The sequence below is a fragment of the Halichoeres trimaculatus genome, unplaced genomic scaffold (genome assembly GCF_033239565.1).
Source record: "Halichoeres trimaculatus isolate MK-OKI-2021-1 unplaced genomic scaffold, fHalTri1.1 fHalTri1_scaffold_1, whole genome shotgun sequence".
Lineage (NCBI taxonomy): Eukaryota > Metazoa > Chordata > Actinopteri > Labriformes > Labridae > Halichoeres > Halichoeres trimaculatus.
The window spans coordinates 26,288,257-26,308,139 of NW_027437179.1; the positions used below are offsets into that span (position 1 = coordinate 26,288,257).

At 40.0% G+C, this 19,883-nt stretch overlaps 2 protein-coding genes across 5 annotated transcripts in view; both read right to left on the minus strand.

The window, feature by feature from the left end:
• bsnb (bassoon (presynaptic cytomatrix protein) b) overlaps nucleotides 1–7,363 on the minus strand; it is a 78,472-nt gene extending 71,109 nt beyond the window's left edge. For all 3 annotated transcript variants that reach the window (XM_074677681.1, XM_074677515.1, XM_074677598.1), the window contains exon 1: nucleotides 7,065–7,363. In XM_074677681.1, the coding sequence (XP_074533782.1) occupies nucleotides 7,065–7,243 (179 nt within the window). In that variant the 5' untranslated portion in view covers nucleotides 7,244–7,363. The remainder of the gene's footprint in view (nucleotides 1–7,064) is intronic.
• Nucleotides 7,364–9,052: 1,689 nt separating this feature from the next.
• bap1 (BRCA1 associated deubiquitinase 1) lies at nucleotides 9,053–19,286 on the minus strand. Of its 2 annotated transcripts, none has more exons than XM_074680330.1 (17): nucleotides 19,019–19,286; nucleotides 18,709–18,738; nucleotides 18,555–18,609; nucleotides 18,261–18,393; nucleotides 17,510–17,629; nucleotides 16,928–16,989; nucleotides 16,631–16,773; nucleotides 16,173–16,251; nucleotides 15,951–16,074; nucleotides 14,775–14,916; nucleotides 14,505–14,626; nucleotides 12,856–12,983; nucleotides 12,274–12,737; nucleotides 11,830–12,077; nucleotides 11,559–11,651; nucleotides 11,399–11,471; nucleotides 9,053–10,009 (listed from the first exon to the last, which is right to left on the minus strand). In XM_074680330.1, the coding sequence occupies exons 1-17, from the start codon at nucleotides 19,221–19,223 to the stop codon at nucleotides 9,876–9,878; spliced, it is 2,355 nt and encodes a 784-aa protein (XP_074536431.1). In that variant the 5' UTR covers nucleotides 19,224–19,286; the 3' UTR covers nucleotides 9,053–9,875. The 2 variants fall into 2 exon arrangements, with proteins under 2 accessions (XP_074536431.1, XP_074536424.1); XM_074680323.1 differs by having other exon boundaries at nucleotides 9,054–10,009; nucleotides 14,505–14,677; nucleotides 19,019–19,284.
• Nucleotides 19,287–19,883: the final 597 nt, after the last annotated feature.

Here is a 19,883-nt window from a genome sequence, read left to right on the forward strand (position 1 = left end):
CCAAATGCTGTTGCACATTTTTGTACCAAGAAATGACACTAAAGTACAAGAACACCCTTATTGGATAGCTGCATGTATAGAAAAGCATCAGTCCCAGCGGAGCCAAGGCTCTCACACCTGACACTCTCTTATGAAACACCTGGGAGAGAATGTTTTCACCTGCTGGATCAATTCCATGGTCGTTAAATTGCTCCTCTCCTCCATGATGAAACCATCTTTCTGTACATTTACAACGACAAAATTGGATTTGGATTGTACCTCACTGGCTGCCTTCATCACCTGGCAAAAGTTATTCAATAAGGTCATCAAAAAATTAAATTCAACACACGTATAGGGTTCTTTTCTATGCATGTTTGGTTTCAGATGTAGCAAAATAGAACTCCAAAGGACAACACAATGGACGAATGTGTAATTTTAAGTCTTAACATACACAGGTTTGTTTGTGGTTAAACCAGAATATTAAACGCCTCCATTTAAAACCCTGACAGCGATTTATGATTTAGTCCATATTACTTCTATGTGAAAAGTTACTAGAGCATGAACTGTATAATAAGAAAAAGGGTTAAAAATGATGTATTCTTCACAGATTATCTATTTAACAGCACTATCATTAGTCTAGTTTCATAGAGTCCCACCGTCCTTGTTCAGTGAATCAGGCTCCTCCACTTTGAAATGTGGTTTTTGGATGTGGTTAAAACCTCCAGAGAAGTGAGTAAATGGACCTTGGGTTCAGATTTGCCGTGACTTGCAGGGATTTAATTCCCTTTGTTTTGTTTTTACATCTACCCGGTTTTTAGGCCTAATAACATTTCATTCTTGTGCTGTAAATATGTAGCTTAACCATTTTAATCAAGCTATATATTTCAAATGAGCTGCATCTAATGATTTCACAAGTGGGTTTCATTCCAGTGAATGCTACTTAATTTCAGAAAGAGAGGCACTTCTTGAGTGCTGTATTTTGGAAGCCTGAGATGCACTCAGTCCACATGCCATTAAAAGATTTTATTGTTGTTCAAAGTGTGATATCAGACTACTCAAAACGCTGGCCAACAGAGAGGCATATGTTGAATATTTTATATTGCCTCTATCACTTTCTGTGAAGTGCTCCTTGTGGCTGTTTTTACTCTTTGAAGCTCTTTCTGTTCAGGCCTTAGTGACAACGTTTTAGGATGAATTTAAGTTAGTGTATCAGACGACTGTATTATAAACTTTTGCTTATGCCCTCCAGCGTTCACACCAATAGTTAAATAGAAATGGAGGATTTCCGCTGTCATAACAACTTAGGCCTTGTTTTGTCATGGCCGTCATCTTCAAAGACAGTCACAGCAGCAGCTCTGCATCTGCAGCAAGTGAATGGAGGAAATAAAGAGGCCAATAGAGAGACTCCAATAGAGCATGGTAGCAATTATGAGCCACAGCTGATGACTGGAGCTTGTGCATGACTTGAACCTTGATTCAGTCTCAGCAGGGGGGCCTGTGTTCACTACAGTGAGCACATTACACTCCCACACGCGGAGCTTTCACTTTTGAGCCACTACTCCACTGTAGCATTCAGCCTTGATAGACTGCTGACCACCACTCTGGCTGTGTTGAAGACTTAACTGGAAATGCTGAATGTACTGACCACTGATACACAGAGTGATGTTACCCTGGATCACCAAAAGACAGAAGCTATTCCTACTTCAAAAAAATATGTGATTTATACAAAGCCAAAGGCACCTCGGTGATACCTAAAAAAGTGTTTAAACTGGAAGACACCTTTTCAAAAGATTTCTTCAGATATTCTCTTACATCAGTAAATGGGAGTCCACCGGGAGCTACTTTTGGCTTTGTGTCTAAAGCATTACAAATTGCTTGTTTTATCACAGAGTGGATGGTGAAAGGTTTAAGGGTTTGTAAGCTGCCAATCTTGTGTAATGAGAGCTTCCCGTGGAACTTCCTATAGTAAGGAGACAAAAAGATTTTTCTACACAGCCTCAATGATACATACCACAAAGAACAGTGAAACAATTTCAGGTGGTACAATTTTTCTCTCCCTGCAGAGACTTTGAAGAGAAGATCAATGTTTCTTTTGTGTGCACGCAGTATACAGTATTTGAAGCTACAGCTAGCACCCCGTTAGCTTAGCCTATCACAAAGATGGGAGTACCAGCACACCTAACAAAATATCAGCTTTTGTATAGATAATGAACTGAGAATTTAACAATAAAGCTGCTGGTAATGACACTAAGTGGTCGGATCCTACTCTTATGCAGTGCTGCAACCAAAGCCATGTGCAACCAGCCAGTTCTGCAAGTTTCCAACCAAGTATTTGCCAGTACAAGGGTTGGCTGCGACTTTACTTTTGAAGGATTTATCATCTTTTTTACTAAGTGACATTTTCAAGGCTTTTTATTTCTTATTTGAGAAACGATAGGACAGAGGCTACAGCAGGAAACAGAGTAGGAGAGAGAAAAGGGGAATGGTCTGCAGGTAAAGGTTCAAGCGGGAATCAAACCTGGGCCGAGAGGAGTATGGCTTTTGTACATGGGCACACAGTTTAATTTCTATTCTCAACCAGGCCATGGGTCAATCATGATATAGTAGGTATGCTGATATGAGGTGCTGGTATGGCCTACCATGGTCAGCCTGAGAGAGCTAGGGTAAGAGTTAGGGTTAAGGGTTAAGGGTCAGGTTTAGGGTTAGGGTTAGAGTGAGGGTTAGAGTTAGGGTTAGGGTTAGGGTTGGGGTTAGGGTTAGAGTTAGAGTAAGAGTTAGGGTAAGGGTTAGGGTAAGAGTTAGGGTAAGGGTTAGAGTTAGGGTTAGAGTTAGGGTTAGGGTTAGAGTTAGAGTTGGGTTAGGGTTAGGGTTAGGGTTAGAGTTAGGGGAAGGGTTAGAGTTAAAGTTGGGTTAGGGAAAGAGTTAGGGTTAGAGTTAGGGTTAGAGTAAGAGTTAGAGTTAGGGTTAGAGTTAGGGTTAGAGTTAGGGTTAGGGTTAGAGTTAGAGTTGGGTTAGGGTTAGAGTTAGGGTTAGGGTTAGAGTCAGGGTTAGGGTTAGAGTTAGGGTTAGAGGTAGGGTTAGAGTTAGGGTTAGAGTTAGGGTTAGGATTGGGTTAGGGTTAGAGTAAGGGTTAGGGTTAGAGTTAGAGTTAGGGTTAGGCTTAGGGTTAGAGTTAGGGTTAGGGTTAGAGTTAGGGTTGGGGTTAGGGCTGAGATCAGCCTCCTCTCACCAGTTTCACCCTTTTTTCTTGTTTGAGCAATCTACTTTCCTGTTGTCTCTACAGGCATTAAAAATTATAAATCTCAGCCCCCCACACCAACACAAAGCCTGTACACATGTCCAATACACAGCTGAAAAAGCAGCGGGTACTGTACTTAATTTCTTAAGTATGGTACATGCATACACAGTATCTTTGTAAAGGAGACTCCATGCCTCATCGATTTATTTGTCAGACCACTAGAAGTGAAACAGACTGCCTCAGGCTGCTGCAACATATCCTGCGCTGTCAATTTTGTTGTATCTAAAGGTCAAATCAAAAAGGTGCCAGGTGCATCAGGCTTGAATGCATGTCTAAACGCATTATTTGTTTGTAAATGGATGTTAAGGGCATCAAGCAGGGAATAAATCTGCCATGAAATGCCTGCTCATAGACACAGGGACTACAAATGTTGTTTCAAATAGTTTCAGGTACATCCGTGATGGCAGACTGTTAAGTAGTAAAAACAAATGCTTTTGTTTTCTTGGGTGAGATTCTTCCAACTTTGTAATTATCCAGCCAGCCTAGATTATGAAAAGGAGCTGTAAGGAGCCATAAACAAAACAAACGTAACCATTTTTTGAATTCATCTAAGGCTGTGACAGGCCGCTGGAAAAAAAAACCCAAGTGAAGGCTCCATCAATACTCACAAAACTAAATATGGATTGTAGTTTTATGAGCCAGGGCGCTTCCTATTTCCAATAACTGCAGACATTTCATTATTCAGTATCAGACAAGTTTGGCAAAACATGTTAACAAGGAAGAGCTGGGATTAGAAAGAAAATTCTGCTTCATACATGTCTGATAGAAAAGTATCAAGATGGAGCTGAAACTTCGCACCATGTCACAGAAGACAAGACTTGGCACATGATGGAGACTACTTCAACACCACAGAGGTCCCAAAAATGAGAGGCACAGTGTGAATTTTTTAACTGTGTTTTGTTATTATTCAGATAACAGGCAGATAAGCGCCCCAGTTACTCTACTGTATGTTGGAAAAATCTGATTCAAAAGTAAGTTCCTTTTTCTGACCATAACAAAGATGGCAGCTAGACTAGTACATTTCCTCATCAACTGTGCATTATGGGGAACTCATTTCAGATTATCAAAAGTTACATTGCAAAATTACTTTTTACTGTTTTATTTTTTCATACAAAATTAAAGTCACGTCGAGCTAAAAGATGAAGTTTCTATAATCTTAATGCAGCACATGGAGGAAGTGCAGAATACTGCATGTACAATGGCTTTATCAAACATACAGAGAGAAATCAGTGCTCCTACCTAAAAGGCTCTCACATGCTTTTTTTAAGTTTAGCACCTATCAGACATCTGTTCAATCCAGCCATAAATTCACTGTATCCCCTGGCTGTCATAGCATCATAAATATTTACTTGTGCTTCTGCATTATTTGTTTGAGTTGTGAGATCCATTTGCTATGTTTAGGCTACATGCTTAGCGGTGCCTGCATTGCTGAAGGTAAATTAATTATGAGGGCGTACTGTTTGTGTCTCAGAACATGACTGTATTCATTATTTTCAAGGCTTTTGCTAAATGTAGCTGCAGTGAGATACATGATTGAATTTTGATGTAAACTGATTTACAAGACTAAGCAGAGAAGATTCTAGCATCTGCTCAATGATGAAGCAGCTCTGACTTTGCACTGTTTCAGATGAAATACAGAAAACAATGCAGCACATTGATTCATTTGCTGACAAAAAAAAAATAGAAAGATATCTAGGGCTTGTCTCCAACACAAAGAATAACTTCTTACAGTACAGAAAGCTTGTCACTTCTGGTCATCAGGTCAGGATGGCTGAGCTCTTGGTCAACACTGTCGTGATCAGAGAATGAATAACCACATGATGCAGAAAAGATGACTCCTTCAGCTTTATGGACTCCTATATGAGCTCAGACTAAGCTCTCTGACTGCACTGAATAAATCATAATATAGCCTCAGAGTGAATACGGGTATGGAACTCACTGTGAACATGCCTGTACTATACAGAATAGTATGCCCTCATTCATAAGAATAGGCAAGCTGAGAAAATACTGCAGCTCGTTTTAATTAAGATGAAAGTCTCCTATCTACACTCGCAACCATGCAGTACGGTCTCATTGTTTCTTACACTGTCACAACTTCTTTGAGGAAGAGGGTTGAAAGAAATAGATTCACTCTGAATGAAGGCTCGTGATCTGAAGTGAACCATTTTAATCAGTCGTGTGATACACTCCCTCTCTGTGTCTCTCAGCGCTTCCCGTAGCCTTATGAGACACCTCAGGGTGGATCCCAGAGAGAAATCAAGACATAAAAGAATCATGATGTTGCATGGGAGCTATGAGCTTTCAAACCCAGTCTGCAGGATAAAAAGTGAGGGCTTTTCCAAACAGAGAAACAAACTGGCTTGAACACGGTTAAAAGTGTATGCTTTTCTAATTCCATGTCTCCAGGTCACCTTTAAACCTTACTATCACCTATGTTAAGACAGAAACACGTACTTTTAAACAGACAAAAAAAGGGGTTTCAGTGATTTTTTTGCCTTTAGCTGCAGCCCATGAGGCCTCGATTTAGAGCCTATTGTTGTGTGAAGAAAACTACATATCTTTCTGTATGGCAAGATGTGCGCTGTTCATGCACAAATAAGATGCAGCTGTATCTCTGTTCTTTCACATTCAGGTGTTTAACTGTTGAACTTAAAGCTATTTGAGATCTGGTTTGAGAGGTAATTCCTCCAACACACCCACATAGAGAAATACAGACCTTCAGGCTACACATGTTATTAAACACTAATGATCTGGGTTGCATTTTGAAAGAGGGCTAATATTTCATATGCTTATGCAATAAAAAATGTTGGTGTTTTTTTTATATAGGTGGCTGCCACAATAAGAAATATTGTCCTTTTAGGCTACCATAGCACTATCAATGTGTCTGGATTTCTTATGGAGAAATGCAACATCACTTTTCAAGAAGGAATTATCTTTTTCTCTGCATGATGGTAGTGGAAAGATATTACCAGTCCACTGGCAGTATATTGATTTGAATTGAGGTCTGATAAGTGAGACAGCTATGGCTTCATATGCGTTATGGTTCTGTGCTCACAATGACGCCGGTGCTATCTGATGGTAGCTTTGTCATCACCGTGCATACGCTGTCATGAGGATACAGACGTCCCCTCACCGAGGAGAGGAATGACTCTGTGTTTACCGTTATTCATGTCGAGGCACGTTCAGGAAATCAGCCTGTAATAGAAACCAGCGAGCCCCTCTAACGTGAGACCCAATGCACTGTGCATCATTTACGTCTCTAATTTATTTACCGTGTGTGTGCGTGCGTGTGTGTATGTGTGTGTGTGGACATTCATGTTTGTGAGATGTATTCCTGAGTGTTCGTATTTTCTTGGCACTACCTCACTATGAAGAGAAAATTGTCGCCCATTCATTCATGATACTCTGCCACTGATGCCTCAGGATGAACACCGTGAAAACGGGCGTAGAAATGTCTACTGAAAGCTATATAACGTTATTATTGATTCTTCATCGAGAGCGTTGCATATTAGATTTGACTTCGACCAACATTGACGTTGAGTAACAGGGTGGTGCTGCCAAAAAAGCAGAAACGGCTCTTAAAAGGGGTGGTGAATTGTGTTGACAAGGATATTGAAATAAATAATTAAGCACCCATTCAAGTCTATCTCCACGCACTCGGTTGATCCTATATCTACGCTGCACCGTTAACTGATGCACGGTAGATAGGTCCACGCCACGCTGCCGTGAAACCTCCCTAATTTCTCAACTCACTTCGGCGGAGAAGCGTCCTAGCTATCGCGGCTACCTGTTAATCCCCGGCCCGGGTGCAGCCCCGCTCCCTCCGACAGGCGCTCCATTGCTCGGCTTGATGAGCTGTCCAGAGTCCGGTGGTGCTGAAATGGAAGCCGGAGCCCCTGCTGCAGGGACGGCGGGGCCGGCCTGTCCCGCCTGTCCCTCCCCTTCCATGCTGGCCTCGTTCCCCATCGTGTCGGGATAGGTCTCGACGGAGAGAAACGATGTTGTAGGTGGTTCTACAGCTGTGGTAAGAACTCAGATGAAACTCAGTGCTGCTCCCCTTCCGCCATCATCACCTACAATTCAGCATCCCGCACGGAGCACGCGCGCTGACGGCGAGGGCGAGGGAGCGCGCTGACGCAATGGGTGGGAACTTGAAAGGCCGGTACGTGCGCGTTCACGGTGATTTGTTATCTCAAGTCACCACGCAAATTGGATACATCTGAGCCAACTGGGACCTCCCTGATTCACTTACGGTCTCCCCTCATGAACAATTTCTTCCACAACCCAAATGATCGATCGTTATCACTCCATTGGCTGGTCTCGATAGTGTTACCATCCTTTTCTAAGGAATTAAAATTTTACATATTGGCTTTTGAAAAACCAAAACAGAAAACATTCTTAATGACTGAACCAGAATGGTCCCTAAATCACGAATTTGACCATTGCTAAAACTGTGTATGAATCAATGGTGTAGTTCAATAATTGACAAGAAGCATTTGTTAAACAAAATAGGACATTTCATAACTGGTAAGATCTATTTGATTTTAAAACTGATTGTTTTATCATGATTCATTCTTTCAGGCTTTTTATGACATGATGAATTCTTAAAAGTTTGACAAGTGAAAATGTCTGCATTGTAAATTGATTTACGTACTTGAGTTTTTATTATATAAAGATAAAATGCTTCAGATTATTAAACTGCTGATATGTGTAATTTATTAATAAAATGATTTCCAGTTTTTAATCAAGTCCCAACAAGATCTTTGAATGTTAAATACATGGGTGAAGGTGAATCTAAATTAAGTAAAGTATATGCTGTATGATGAGGCTTACTGCAGTCCTTGGCACACAGTGACACAACATTGCGGCATGGTTATATGTAACTCAGACAGCTGCTCCACTGAGGAGCCCCTCAGGAGTTTACACTCACTTTTAACAAGGATACTAAGGAGCCCCTAAAGGGACATAGGTAGAAAAAATAAAAATAGAAGTTTCTTGATCTCACAAGAAACCTTCTCGTGAGCATGAGTGTGCCATAGGATACTGTCATAGGTCATTATATCAGCACTGTAACATGTCCTGAATAGAGTCATGAAAAATTAACAAATTCCCTAAAACAATGCTAAGATAAATAATATTAATGATGATAATAAAACAAAAATAAAAATGAATAAATCAAAAATTGAGGCTGTCATTCAACAAAATCTATTGCGTATCTGAAGTAAGACAGAAGTTTCAAAATGCCAGTACGAAAATCCCCAAGGCTACTGCTCATGCATCCAAGTTTAAATGTTCATAACAGAGAGTGTGCTATGACACAGACCCTCTGCAGAGAACACCAAGTCCATTTTATTGTGAATGGCTCTCTTCACGGCATAGTAAAGTCGATAATGAGATGCTTCCACACCGACTCTGAATGACTGCTCTCCCTAGTGTACACCAACTGTCACTACAACAAAAGATTAAGTTTAGTTTGACAGAGATAATTTACAAAACCTGACAAACCTAAGTTGGTATAAAAAAAATCATACAACCAACCCTAAAAATGTAGTCGCATCACTTAAACATAGCTTGTAATGTTATGTAAAAAACTTGAGACGCCATAGAATTTCAGTAAAACCAAGTCTATCCTAGATAAACTGTTGTAAATTTTGACATAGATTTATGTACTTGTTTTAAGCATTGACAAGAAAATTTGCCTACATGGAAAAAAACAGGAAATTTGATGGTAAAAAATGTTTCAGACTTTACTTCAAAGAAGTGTGGATTACAATAAGACTTTTTCACTGACTTTATTGGCAAGCAAAAAAACTGAACTTAATGGACAGGTAAGCCATTTAACAGATACATATGTACAAAAAACATTTGTGCACACATTCGACTGTATTCATTCACAACGAGAGTTTTTTTCAGGTAGAAAAATAACACAGGAGCTTGTTTTTCATTAGCAGAACCATAGAGAACACACAAACAGCTAGAGTGCTTGGCTGAGAAGACATTCCAATGAGAAGAGAAACCTGGATGCATCATGACGTTCTCTGAAGTTTAAAAACTCTAATGATGAATGTGATTAAAAGAAGATCTTTGTATAATAAAGTGAGTTTCTAACACTGTAAATAGTACAACAGTTAGTCTATGTTGCATGATTTTTTTTTACTGTTCAAACATTCAATTTTTCTATTGGCACAATAAAAATATGAGTAAGACTTACTGATTTCAAACGGAACAGTGAGTGATATACCAAAGTGTACTGACTGCAAGACCATTAAGAGATCGTTTATTAAGAGTAAGGACTTTATGAGATGAAAACCCCTTTAGATGCATTATGGGTCCATCCTTTTTTCATATTCACAAACTGTCAATAGCAGTAGCATGAGAAAAGAGAAAATGTACATGTACATAAAAATGGTGGGACATATATACATAAATGATAAAACTAACCAATCCTATCATTAAGAAGAGGAACCTTGGGTTAAAATACACTGAGCTGCCTTCATGAGACAGTTCAAGGAGTGCATCAGTTTTTTTTATTTTTCACTCCAGTGATTGCTCGCTGCTCATTGGAGGAAGTTACTTACAGAAATATGATTGTTTGTTTTTATTGGCGCTTCGCTTTGTAAGGTCGGGAGCGTTTTCGGCGGTCGGGTTTCCTTTGTTTGTGCAGGCGGCCGATACTCACTCCCTGCCGACGACGTACAGAGATGTTCTGTTCCACAAGGCTGGCCAACATGCCTGCAGGACATTTTAAGAGTGAGTAAAGAGGCAAAGGAAGAGAGCAGAAGCATTAACCAATGTTTCACAAATGGCCCAAGGATTATGATTATCTTTTTTTTTTTAGGTCTCACTGTATACTTCTTATATCACTTCTGTAAAGACAGTTTAAAGGGAAACTGTAACTGTATGTATTTAGATAATATTGATCCATTTTAATCCTTTACTTTTTTTGTATGAAGTTTAAAAATGTGTATTTTGTCTATTCTACACAGAATTTAATAACAAAAGTCCCTGAAGTTTGGGTTTTTACTGAATAGCCCATTTATACATACTCTGTATAGGTTTAATAATATATAATTGAGATGGAAGCCTTGAGTGCAAACAGGCTGTGAAGTCAAAACAATTAGTTAACCCCTACTGACTGGCAGTAGCATAGTTTGTAGGTCTAAGATCAACCCAGTGTCCATGCAGGACCATAAGATAACTATAAATTAAAAAATCAAATGTTTTTTTATCATGTCATCTGTCACTATAAGTTGTTATCTTGCTGAAAGATAAAGTGAAATGTTAGATTTTCTGACAAGTGAAGTCTTAATCAAACCTCTGTTTTTAAAATATGAAGCCACTGTGGAAGTATAATGAACTGCATTTCACCAAGTGTCTACTTGAGGCTAGCTGCCAAAGCTTTGGAAACCACACGCACATATAAATAGACGATCTTCACAGAAAACATAAACATGTTTAAAGCCTGGTTTAAAAAAAAAAAAAAGGTTTTGGTCAGAGTAACTCATTTCTCCACACACACTCTTCAGGGGGTCAATTCTTTATAACACCTTATTTCTGAAGATATCAAGTTTAGGAGTTTTTTCTAATTTAAGGTAAAGCTAACTTGACTGACAAGCAGGCACACTGTAGCCGTTAGCGAGTAGGCTAAAGACCCACCCCAACTCTGCCTGTATGCTCCTGCCAAGGTTGACCATAAGTGAGGTTGGATCCAAACTTCCCATTTAGCAACACCGAACACTAGGCTTCAAAATGCCACTTTAAAAACAAACGAGTGATGTCATGTTCTGTGTATGATACAATCTTTGGTTGCAATCATTTATTTATTTCAAAAAGATAATTGACAGCTTTGGTGAAAAATGTAGGCACCAGCAGCATTCTTCACCAGATAAGCAAAACAGTGGAGGAATGCCGAGGTAAAATGTCATGAGCACTAACTCAAGAGTCATTGAACTATTTGGGAAAGTGAGTTAATATGGCTTCGCATTTCTGGGAGGAGCTTATCCAACAACGTGGTCCTGTGTTTTATCAGTATTTAGTCAAGGATTTATACGCACCATAAGTGAAAACCAACAGTACAGCTTAAAATCACAAATCACATAAAAATGAAAAAAAAAAAATTACCTTCCTGGGCCAGCATGGATATAAAGGTGCAGATGAACTCGTCATAATTATGAGTCCTTCTCTGATCATCAATCTGGTCAAATAAAAACAAAGGATTAAACCCCACAAAAAACAACCTCTCACCAGAGCATTTGATTGGTTCCGTGTAGGAAAAACCTACTTTGTATTTCTTTCTCTTCTCTACTTCCTCCTTCAGGTAAACCTCATAATTGGCAATGTCAGCCTCAACACACTTGAGAAGCGCCAGCAGCTCCTGCAACAGACAGCATAAGATGAGTGTTTGTTTTCTTATAATTTATAATCTACAGCTTGAGAAACACCTCACTAATTGGCAAGACAAGCAAAAAATGTGAGAGTACTCTGTTGGCAGGCTGATAAGCATAGTAGTAAGCTCTGCTTTACAGTGCACTATAGGAAGGACTCAGACTTACTTTGGGGGAGTATTTATCCCCAGCAGGCTTACTGTCTGCAGGAGCCTCAACAGCGCTCAGCTTCTCCTTGCTGGGCTTCACTTCGACTCCATCTTTGCTCTCCTCTTCTTTCACCACCACAGATGCGCCCTCCTCTCCCCCTTTTATACCCTCTTTCTCTTCTGCCACACCTGCCACAGATCCTGTTTGTTCTTTGTCTTTTATCTTCCCAGACACAGGCGTCTGCTTTGTGCCATCAGCAGCCAAATCTACGACACAGACAAATGAAGTAACAAATAGCTACCTGAAGACAAGCTAATATTATAAGTTGTGCATGCTATTCTCATTAAAGTCAAGCACTTCTCTTGTCTAAAGGATAAATATGCTCAGACTGTGCTCTAAATATACAGTGACAGACTGAGAAGCTTTTAAAGCACCTTTGTAAATAATGTCTCTTGTACTCACCAGATGGAGGCTGAGCATAGATGACTCCGTCTTCCTGCAGGTGTAACAAGGTGACGCTGACAGAGGGACCCAGCTCCCTCACGGCGCGGTTATGTCTGGAGTCTAGCCGCAACATCTCGTCTTCTCCAAACAGCACGCGGGACAGATGGGATGCAACGGGGCTGGACGGCCGCGTGGCAGCCTGGGAGCGAGCTGGTGAGCGCAGCGGGGAGTTAAAGGCGCTGCCAATCTCAGAGGCGGTGTCGGTGCTCTCGTTGCTGGGTGTGGGGGAAGGCTGGGAAGCAGATGTGATGCATATGCCCCCTGTGCGCCCTTCTGTGCGCACAGAGAGTGGGGTGTTCAAGGCCTCTTTTCTCTGGGCCTCTTTTTTCAGTTTCTCAGCCAGAACAGTGAGAGCAATCTGGCTCTCCATTCCAGTCACTACCCGCCCTGTTTGTGATCGGAGACCTGCCTTTCGTCTAACCCTGAAAGAAATTGAAGGAAAATTAAAGCATAAACCAAACATGAAAACCACAAATTAATACCTGCATGAAATCTGTACATAAACTGTATGAAAAGTTAGAGACATGTTTCTATTTTCACCTGTTGGATGTCCCCGCAGAAGCAGGTACTTCCTCCTCCTCATCCTCATAGTCATCTTCATCATCAGAGTATGGGGTTTGTGGAGGTACTCTGGAGCGACCAACTCCTGCAGCCAGATCCTCTTCTTCCTGTGAATAAGAAAATCATACAACACTCCAAGGTATTTATCAATAGTTAAATAGCGCTTTTGTTTGATACGTGACAACAAGCAAATGTTCTCAGTTTGTACCATAGTTTAGTAGCCAGCTATATTTAGTGCTACTGGCAGCCCAGTGCTCTAAGACATGTCCATAATGTGTAGTGTTACTGAATCCTGGTCAAGTCCTGCCATTCATCTACCAAGCAGAGCTCACGTAACATCACTCTTCATTTTATTGACTGACACTCAAGTTTGAACAGACCACTGCAGAATAACTGCTGCATGTGGGTTGGAATGAACATGATCACAAACAGCTTAGTTTAGCCCACATTTTTTCGTCTAGCCCATACTGTTTAGCTTTCTCCTGCTCTTCTGTCCTTTTTCTGTCTGACAGGCTCCTGTGTCCACTATCACTAGAAAAATAATCACAGAAATCATTTTCAGCAGAGAAAAACACAGATTTATCTTTTCACTGCTTAACTTCGTCAGCCAGTGTAGTGCTGTTATAGAGACCAAGACATGCCGTAAATCAATCCAGTCCTGGTCGACCTGATCAGGAAGCTAAGAAGCAGCATTTTAAAGTAACCTATATTGGCGCTTATAATGCCATTGTAAAGTGTGAATACGATCACTTAGAAACTCCTCATAGCCCCTTTAAGAAACAAATATCTTTAACTTTCTTTCAGCTAAAGCCAGGAGCACAGGCTCTAAGATAACAAGTGACTAAATAAAACAGGAGTCAGGATGGAAGCACCTCAAAGTGAGATCTGAATGTGAGACAAACCACAGGCGACATATGAGCTAAACAAAGAAGAATCATTTTTTCATGACACCTGCTTCTTTGCACACATGTAGAATGAGGTGTATCTGAGGTGTTATATTAGTGCTATATAAAAAAAGTTTCATTTTTTTCACATGACAAGGTAGCTCAAAGATAATTCAATGGAAACCAAGGTTATAAAAACGAAAAACTGCACCTGATAAATAAGTAATCAACACCCCTGAAAGCTTTGAAATACAAACATCTATGACAAACCACATTTTGTAAAGTAGAAACCCTTTTTAAAAGAGTACATTACGTCAAAAGAGCTTATTAAGAGAATCAAAAGTTAATATTTTTCAACAGCTGATAAAACTTCCAAGTTATATTCAAGCAAACGTACAAATGCTTCACTTTCTTCTCCACAAACTTTGTGAGTCTGATTGAAATGATCTAGTTTTCAGGACTGTTGGTCAGGAATAGCAAGAACAACACTGAAAACTCAGGAGGGAATTCTTTGAGAACAAATGTGGGGTGCTGGCATAGCCTCACAGTTTTGTCCCTTGCCCTAAATAAATAATTGCTCATTTAATTGTATGCAAAGAAACCCTTGTGCACAGATTTGCCATTTTGCTCTGCAGCACAGTTAGTGGATATTTACACCCTTCATGCATGTTTTGTGAATTAGGCCTGAATTGGTAAAATATGCAAGAGAGGTCTCTGAACTGGGAGTCAATGTGATTCTTATACCTGCATTGGGGACTTGGCGTAGTTGTGGTTGTCCAGGAAAGCAGGGAGGCGCTGAACAATTGGGTTTGGACTGGTGACCTGCTGTGCACCTCCTCCTGGTTTGCCCATGACTTTAGTGTTCCCTGCAGTAACAGGGGCATCCTTAGTCTGACCACTTGACTCTTCCACTGCATCTAGAGTGAAGTGTATTGATTTTCAGCTGACTGTTTATTACAAATGTCACACAAAATGTGTTAATAGAAACTGTGGTAATACAACCAGTTATTGTACCTGAAGAAGCCTGTTCAGTCCCCTGGGATGTCACTGGCTCCACATTTGCCTCTTTCTTCACCACAGCTGTGCTGTCATCAGGAGAGGAGGACTCCTGCTGCTTCTTGTCATGCACCAGCTCAGGCTGAGTGAGCCGGATCATCTGATGACATAACAACATAGAAAACATATTAAAATCAATAGTCACTCATAGGGATGAAACGGTTCACAAAATCCACAGTTCGGTTCCTATGACAGTTTTGCGGTCCCGTTTTTTGGTTCAGTGTGCATTGTTGTTTTGAACACCTTTATTTTTACCATACACCCTAATAATCCACATTATTTGTAATCAATTATCTCCTTTATAGTCATAAAAAAAAAACCTTAAGAATGAGGCTGTTTCCCATTTGAAAGGAAATTCAGGAAGGAAAGTCACTATTGGCTGTCCCAGAAGTCACTAAAAGCCACCAAATGACACTGCTGTCTAATTTGCATAATTATCCATATGTCTGTAATTGTCATGGACTCTGCAGGAGAGAGGAATAACGTGGGAGAGACAAAAAACAGGTAAAACACAGCATCATAAATATGTTTAAAACTATAAAATAACTTTCTTCTGTCCATTCTTGTTTTTTATGTCAAAATATCCACCCTGAGACACACACTTGCGTGATTTCATTCGCTACAAGTGAGGACTGTCTCTGTGTTTTGGATAAGGGGGAGGGGCTCATGATAGCACACGCTGCTCATTCAGGCGATCAAACACGCTTCAACGTCAGACTCCAAACTCCAGAAAAGTCACACAAATTGTCATCTTCAAAAAAAAAAAAAAAGCCAGACGAGACTGAAATCTAATCCCAAGTGCTCCCATATAGCAGAACGAATCAACACCACAGGTCGCCTCTAACTCTGCCTCCTCTGCTCGTCATATACACAACACACACACCCGCCCCATGACTGTGAGTAGTAAAACAAAGAAAAAAGAAAAACACAAATCAAACAGAGCACACACGCCCCAAACTGAGTGAGGGAAACTGACAGGTTCGTTTTTTTTTCATACACCGTTCAATCCCTAGTCACCCATGACAGTAGATGGGAAATGACCACTGAACAAACCTGACCCCCCTCCACCTAATCTCTCTCCACAGGAGCAGTCAGGATGTTTTGTGATGTGAGCTGTGATGTAACCAAACTGACCTTCTGCAGACCCTCTAGAACAGTCTGTCGATTCCTCTTTAGAATCTCCAGTTTGGACTCATACTTCATCCTGCGGTCAGGCACTACTGCCATCAGGTTGAAGCGAATGTCGTGATATGGCTCACTGGGAGGAAAAAAAAGGAGAAGAGAGGAGCAGCAGCATGAGAATGAAGCCCAGAGGGTGAAAGCAGAAGGTGAGCTTGAGCTAGCTTCATGACTCACCCAGCAGTGGCCAGTCCAATCCTCTCCATGATTACCCGCCGAGCCTTATCAGTCCACTCCTCCTCCTCTCCCCAGGGGCCTGAGAGCAGCAATTTCAAAACATGAGTTTTTAGCAGCTGCAGCATGGAACAAACAACACTTACAGTGTTGATGAAACCCTCAACAAATGGGGAAATGACTAGATTTATTGATTAATGCCTTCAGGGAACTTCAAAGGGAAAACACTGATTTGCTTGGTCACTTTAGAGGGAGCATTTGTTGAGAGGCCTGGAGCAGTAAAAAAGATTACCTTTTCAACCTCATAACAAATTTTTGACTCAAAACAATGAGAAAACATGACAAACTCAAATAGGTCTACTCTTTAACTGGATTATCCAAAGGAAAACAAACTCTAATAAGATTTCAGTGTTTCCATGGCAGACAAAATCCTGCAGATCAACGTGACTCTGTATCCTTACCATGGTCAATGGGGTAAGCCTTGAGTCCATCAAGCTCAAAGAGGCGGTCTTTGATGGGCACATAGCTTACAAAGTGGAAAGCTTCCATGGTCCGCACAGCACTGATCCCATTCTGTTTCTCCGGCAGGTGCCTGGGCTCCGGTCTCCATAGAAACACGGAAAGAAAGGTTGTGAGACTGATGAAAGCACAAAGCCTGACATATCTCAGGGTACAACAGAGCACGTACTGAGGATTTTCTTTTTTACACAGAGTCAGACACCTGGAAATTTAAAAAGGAACCAGTGACTGGAACCTACCTCGCATGGCTGTTATGTGCTCTGGCAAGCTCTGGGGCATTTCCTATTGCGTAACCTTTGCTCTGAAAATACATGAAAAGCAAAAGTTTAACATGAGAGTGAAGGAGGGAAAAGTTGACACAGTATGAGAGGAAGACACTGATGGCAAAAGAAAGTCATTCAGGAAAGTAACTGTTAGCATACCGCCAAACAATGCGGAAATCTGATATTGATTCACTTGAATCTTTTCCAGAAAACTCTGTATTTACATATTGCTGTTTCCTTGTCATTTCTTAGATATTTACAGTTGTTTAAAAATGTTTGAGTCTTTTGACCTTCCCCATTTCCATCCCAGAACTGTAGATTATTTCTATCATTTCTTTAGAGATGTTGTGTCTAAATGCCAATGACTGACCGTGGCCAAAATACTTAAAAACATCTTTGGCAGTGAAGTGATGTGACCCAATGTCTAAGTTTTGTATGGGCTGCACTACACCTGCTGGTGCCTTGTTTTTCTGCACTGTTAGAGCCAACAGAAAAAAAAACAGATTAAAAAACAATAAATTAAAACAAGATGTATTTAAGTTGGTGCACGCATCCTACCTCTGGACTGAAGCCTTTTGTGAAAGCCTTTATACGACTGAGCGTGGTGCCAAGCTCAACTCCACTGCAGTTTAGTAGCACACTCAACAAAGCATGTGTGGCACATGAATTTGGTATCAACTGAAAAAATAAAACACAGCATTAAAACAATGTGAAACAATTTTTTTAACAGATGGAAGTGCAAACTATTTGTATGGTGTCTTCTTTGATAAAGAAAAGTAGCGAATAATTAAATTCCTTTTTGGTAGTTGAATTCACCTATGAAATGTTGCAATTATCTTTGAGTATTGATAAAATACTCATTATACTCTATATTGTATTAAATACACAGTGACTTGTAAACAAAATCAAAAGCTGTCTGTCTGAACGCTTTGTACTTAGAGCCAGTGTATTTACATTTTGGACCAATTACATATCAATACCGCAACAGCTATTAAGTAAAGAATATGCTGTGATTATAAGTAGATAATAACCTAACTGTTATTATGTTGTTGGCTGCTTGTATTGTTTGGGTTCTTATGGTTTGGGCTTGATATGTCACTTTGGTTTTCATTGTCAGGCTTTTTCATCATTTTGTAGTTATTTTCTGTTTGGAGATTGATTCTGTTTAAGTTTGTTTATGTCTTAGGTCCTTGTTTGTTCATCTGTATGTTTCATTGCTCATTCTTTCAAACACTTCTGAAACCCATGTTTTAGAAGGTGCAATGTAACTAAATACATTAATATTATAAATGATTACATAAACTCTTACCTGATGAGCAAAAAACATATCATTCACAATTTCCTCATCAATAACAGATGTCTCATCCACCAAAGTGTTAACTTTCCTCCTGGACCGCCGTTCCTCAATCCACTTGAACAGGAAGATGAAGCCATAGACAGGACTAAATGATAAAGAGATACCAGAATGTTTTAACAGGTTTCTGCAATAGTCCACCAAAAATAAAATGAAATGGGATTGTTTACTTCGGGCAGGTGTCTGTGCATTCTTACAACACTGAAAATCAGAAAATCAACTTGACCGGACTGGTTGAAGCTTACAGACCTTTGACACTTGCTTTGAAGATCATAGATTTCTTCTACTTGGACACCTTTGACGCCTACAGAGCACACATGTACAGAAACATTTTACAAATCTTTGTTTGCCCCAGAAACATATGCAATTTGTTGCTCTGAATTGGACCAACTGCCTTACTCACCAAAATCTTCCACCAGTAAAGTGAACAGTCCTAACGGAATAAAACAGTATATTTAACATTAAACTTCAATAGTAGCGTAAGATAAATCACACACACACACACACGCACACACACATAAATATATACATGTATATAAAAGGCCTGTGCAATGTGTATGTTTTTAATGCTACTACAATGTCTTTAAAACACAACAACAGAAACAGTTTGTGTAAACGCGTTTTAGTAATAAATGACACAAAAGTTGTTTCCTAATCTCAAGTAAAGCTTCAGTGGGGGCTAAGCGACAGTTAGCTGCATAATAAGTCGGTACCTGGATCACTCTCGAGCTCCAGCCAGCCTTTGTTCATCTTTGCATTTATGCACCGCTGACTTATATTTGAGATTTCTTCCAGTCCATGGCTAAACGACGGGTAAGAATCCTTAACGTGGGAATTGTTTCCATTCACGAAACAGTAAAATGCAGGGCTCAAGATAAACACAAAAGAGAGGTTTAGCCGCCTACAAACTATCGTCATCAACAGACGACGGATGGTAACAATAAAAACAGTCCCACCGGCATCTTCCTGTAGCCAGAAGAGTCCACAAACGAAGAAAGAAATTATGTCACATCCAACACCCCATCAAAAGGGTATATTTTCTGTAATTAAAAAAACACATGAATTATTTCTGAACATCAAGAGCCAGAATATGAAAGATTAAACAAGGGGATCCAGGGGCATAAACGACAAACATGTACTGGCTCGCACATTTTGTATTTATTGTTGCTTTGTCGCCACTTGCACACTTAACATTGAAGCCCCGTTTGGTGAAGCTTTGTTGTTTGCATTAAACAACTGAACAAATCTGAATATTCAAGTCAAATACCACCTGTGAGGATTAGCTTGAACAAACTGGAAGGTCAAGGCATAACTGAACTGAGATATCTTATAATTCAAGTTTGTTCATAAATGATTTAAACCTTCATAATATGCACTTAAAACTTGAGTTTTGCCTACGTCTCTGTCAACTGGTGCTAAAAGAGACGTCAAGTTCCTCTGATACAAGGCTATATGAATACACTACTGTTAAGGTGCATTATATAAGCATGCAAATGGAGTCCTAAAGTACCAGAAACATGATAATAATTTGGAATTCCAAGAAAATACCATTTTTTTAATAATATCTACACACCTTGA

Excerpts from the sequence above, each read along its gene's own strand:
- bap1 (XM_074680323.1), bottom strand. The coding sequence starts at position 19,223 with ATGACGATAGTTTGTAGGCGGCTAAACCTCTCTTTTGTGTTTATCTTG. Across the intron at positions 18,739-19,018 it reads GGAGCTCGAGAGTGATCCAG|GACTGTTCACTTTACTGGTG; the intron begins GTACCGACTTAT and ends TTATTCCGTTAG. Across the intron at positions 16,075-16,172 it reads ATTGGACTGGCCACTGCTGG|TGAGCCATATCACGACATTC; the intron begins GTGAGTCATGAA and ends TTTTCCTCCCAG.